At 46.1% G+C, this 3,703-nt stretch overlaps 1 protein-coding gene across 1 annotated transcript; it reads right to left on the bottom strand.

Moving 5' to 3' along the window:
- Positions 1-447: 447 nt before the first annotated feature.
- On the bottom strand, positions 448-843 carry LOC106867516 (uncharacterized protein K02A2.6-like). The gene has a single exon (XM_014912404.1). It carries the CDS (start codon positions 841-843, stop codon positions 448-450), a length of 396 nt encoding a protein of 131 aa, XP_014767890.1.
- Between the last annotated feature and the right edge of the window lie 2,860 nt (positions 844-3,703).

The following is a 3,703-nucleotide window of genomic DNA, read 5'->3' as shown; positions in this document are numbered from 1 at the left end:
GCACCAACAACAAAGTCTCTCTCTGAGCTTGAGTATTCTCTTGTATCGTCTAGGCTTGACCGGCCATAGGTGGTTTAGTCTTGCGTAGAAGCGATCTTCTCTGTCTCTGCGTTTGTGACATTTCTTCCAGAGTATCCATTGGATGATCAGTTGGATGCTCAGAAATATTGTCCATTTCCTGTCCAGGTTCACAGACCTCTGCAGAGCGAGGCGCAGACATAGCTGTTCCCAGGGCCGTCTCCATACTGTACCATGAAGAAAGACCTTGATGCTGAAGCAGCAAGTACACAATGACTTCGTGTTGACTGCTGGTACCCATCGGGGCTGCTTCTCACGGTGAGGTCATTAGTACAGTGCATGTACAGGATCACCAGCCTTGTATTGCCTGTTTACCTTGGCGACACCTCCCGAGTCTGGAGTCATCTGAGCCTTTGATGACACTTTGGATTACTTGCCCTGAGCTACATGTGCTGGCGACAATGACAGAGAGTCAATAGTAGTCTGTATCTGCCGGGACATTAAGAGTTCGCTTGGAGAGAATCCACAGGATTTCGGCGTTCTCCGGTACTGCATCAAGAAGTCTTGAAGAGCTCGCTTCGGTGGCAGAGAAGAGTTTCTAAGTTCTTGCTTGAATAATTGCACCAAACGTTCTGTTGCTCCTTTAGTAGCCGGATGGTACGGTGCTCCTGTCAGGTCTGTGAACCCACGCTCTTTGCACCAGCTCTGAAATTCTTCAGAAAGATAAATTGATTTATTATACTTGATCAGCACGCGAGGGTATCCGATGTGGTAGAAGTCCTCTTCCAGCAGATCTAGAGTGGCTTTAGTGAATGTGAATGACATTGTGTGAATACATGGATACCGTGAGAAAGCATCCGTGATCATCTGCCAGTTCATACCCATGAAGTAGATAGCGTGATCCACATGTAAGTGACTCCACGGCTTATCTGTTAGCATCCAGGGGTGAACTGTAAACTTGGACGACTTGCTTTAATGTTCGCCACACGAGTTACATCTCCGACTAGCCATTTTAAAAGCTATATCAATACCGGGACAGTAGACAATGGTCTTTCCCAATTTCTTCATACGTTCCATACCGAAGTGTCCCAAATGTAGTAAATTTAGGATATTGGACTGTAAGCTCTGTAGAGCCACAACTCTTGTTCCATGAATGAGGCATCTGTGGCAGATACTTAATGCATCCAACAACTCCCGGAACGTTACGACTTCATCGTTGAGTTCAGTGTGTTTCGGTGGCTGCTCTTCGCAGACATAGCGCACCAATGTAGTTATCACTGTACCTTTCCCAGACTCTTGACGGGGTATGTTGCCGTCCGCAGGTTCGACTTGAAGACTGAGAACTTTGATAGCGCACACGATGTCCATCTCTTCATCACCCTTCTCCCTGTCGAAGTCGTCGTCATCTCAAGACGGTAAGCGACGACGAGCATCTGCATTGCCATAATCCACTGTTTTCCGGTACTTGATTGTGTAGTCAAACTGGTTCAGCCACAGGGCCCATCGAAATAATATGTTGGCTGTGAAAGCAGTGTACCTTTCTTCGGGTCGAACAGTGCCGTCAGTTGTTTATGATCAGTCACCAGTATGAACTGACGCCCTTACAGATACTAGTAGAATTTACGCAAGCCAAAAATAATGGCTAGCGTTTTGTTGTGGATTTGGCTGTAGTTTCTTTCTGCATATATGAGTGTCTTGGACACATTGGCAATTGGCGCTCACTTCCATCCGGGTAGCGATGAAACAAGAGTGTTCCAATTCCAATGCTGGATGAAACTCAAGCCAGACCTAGAGGCTTGTAGGGGTTGAAATGTATAAGGACTTGATTTGAAGATAATACTTGTTTCAACTGTTGAAACGCTGCTTGTTCCTCATCTCTGCACTTCCAAAGAGTTGCCTCCTTGGTTGAGCGGTAAAGTGGCTCGGCGGAAGTGGCCAGGTTTGGGATGAAATTCCTGTAGAACTGAACCGAACTGAAGAAGACATTAATCTTGAGACGTCCGTAGGAGGTGACTTATTTATGACTGCTTCGACCTTAGATCCTTCGTGATTTCTCCGGAAGAACAGGTGTGGCCAGGATATTCCACACTGGGTTGTGTGAACAGGCACTTTTCCCAACGGCGTCTGAGTACTTTGTTGCTCAGACGATGAAGCTAACACCTCAGGTTGCTCAAGTGGTCATTGGCGTCTTGCCCGCTGACGAGCATATTGTCTTGGAAGACAGTAACTCCAGGCAGATCACTGGTTAGGATCTCCATGATCTGGAAGTAACCGTGCGCTGACTTGATTCCAGATGGGAGTCGTTGCTGCAGGATCTGGTCGTAGGCATCAGGAGGGTCAACCTTCATGTCACCGTATTCACCTCTCAGCTTCTACATAATTTCCTCTGGGAGCGGCATTGGATGGCGGTGTTTCTCTAGTTGATAATTGGTGCTAATTCAGTAGTCACCACAGATCCGCAACTTGGGCTTTACGGGTGCCCAACTATGTGCCTTGCAATTTGGTACCACTGGTGTTCCCTATTCGTTGAACTGAAATTGCTTCCAGACTCCTTTGGCGATGCCTTCTTTGTAACCTTCGAACAGTTCATCACAAAGAGGGAACGGAACTGGTCGTGTCTTGTGAAAACACAGCTTCGCATCATACTTGAACTTCACTTCCAGTTAGTAATCCTTAATTCATCCCAATTCTTCCTTGAAAAGATCTGGGAACTCGTCACTGAGAATGTGGCAGTGTCGTTGCAGGGTAGAATAACGCTCATTTGATGTCTTTTGATGCAATGTTCTTATACACTCTATTTTGTCTTGACTCTATGAATCTCAGTCCAAGAGCATTGTCTACACAGGTTCCTAGTGGCTGCATAGCGTTTCGTCCCAGCAAGTTCAGGCCAGGGATCTTGGTGACTATGTAAGGAATTGAGCTTTGTTTACCTGTCATTGGATATTTGGTTTGGCCCATAAAAGATTCCAGCACGGGCAGGTCATGCTTGCAGGTAGACTCGTAACAAATCGCATATCACTCACCTTCGGTTTTACTAGTTGTTTTCATAACAGCAAAGAAACGAAAATTTCCGTAGTTTCAGGGTCCAGTTACATTGTGAAGTGTCGGCTCTAGGTTGTGATTGGCACAACTAACCAGGAAGTATTGCCGGGAACTTCACCTACGATTGTTTTGACAAGCTGTTTCCGTGATTCTGTTCACGGGCTGTTGGGAACGAGGCTCCCGTTGTTGTTGCTTCTTCTTACAAACAGCTTCCAAATGTCCTTTCTCATCACAAAAGTGGCATTTGACTTCCTTGTAGGGATAGGCTGTCACTTTATGAGCCTTTCCACATCTGCATCACTTCAACTCAGGGTCTGTGGAATTAGACTGCAGATGTTTTTTTTGCTTTCGTTGACCCTTGTTCTGTTTCTGCTTAACATTGTTGGTAGGTTTGATCTTGGAACTGTAAACAGTTTCCTTAGCAACATTCGCTGCGTCTCCGGTCACAATCGTAACTTCGACAGCACAGGCAAAGCTTAGATCTGGTTCCTTGATCTTGAAAAGATTCCTCAAGATAGCTTCATATGAATATCTGTTTAAGAGCTTCATCGTCAGAATCTATGACCGAAGGAAAGTCACAGGTAGCAACGTCTTGACGTATGCGCGCGTCCAGCTCCTGGAGAGTTTTGCCAGACGGCCATTG

Source organism: Octopus bimaculoides, chromosome 7 (genome assembly GCF_001194135.2).
Source record: "Octopus bimaculoides isolate UCB-OBI-ISO-001 chromosome 7, ASM119413v2, whole genome shotgun sequence".
Classification (NCBI taxonomy): Eukaryota; Metazoa; Mollusca; class Cephalopoda; order Octopoda; family Octopodidae; genus Octopus; species Octopus bimaculoides.
The sequence above is the reverse complement of the archived record's forward strand: the minus strand, read 5'-3'. Positions and strand labels throughout refer to the sequence as shown.

Bases quoted from the DNA above. Each gene is read 5' to 3' on its own strand.
- LOC106867516 (XM_014912404.1), bottom strand. From the start codon at position 843: ATGTCATTCACATTCACTAAAGCCACTCTAGATCTGCTGGAAGAGGAC.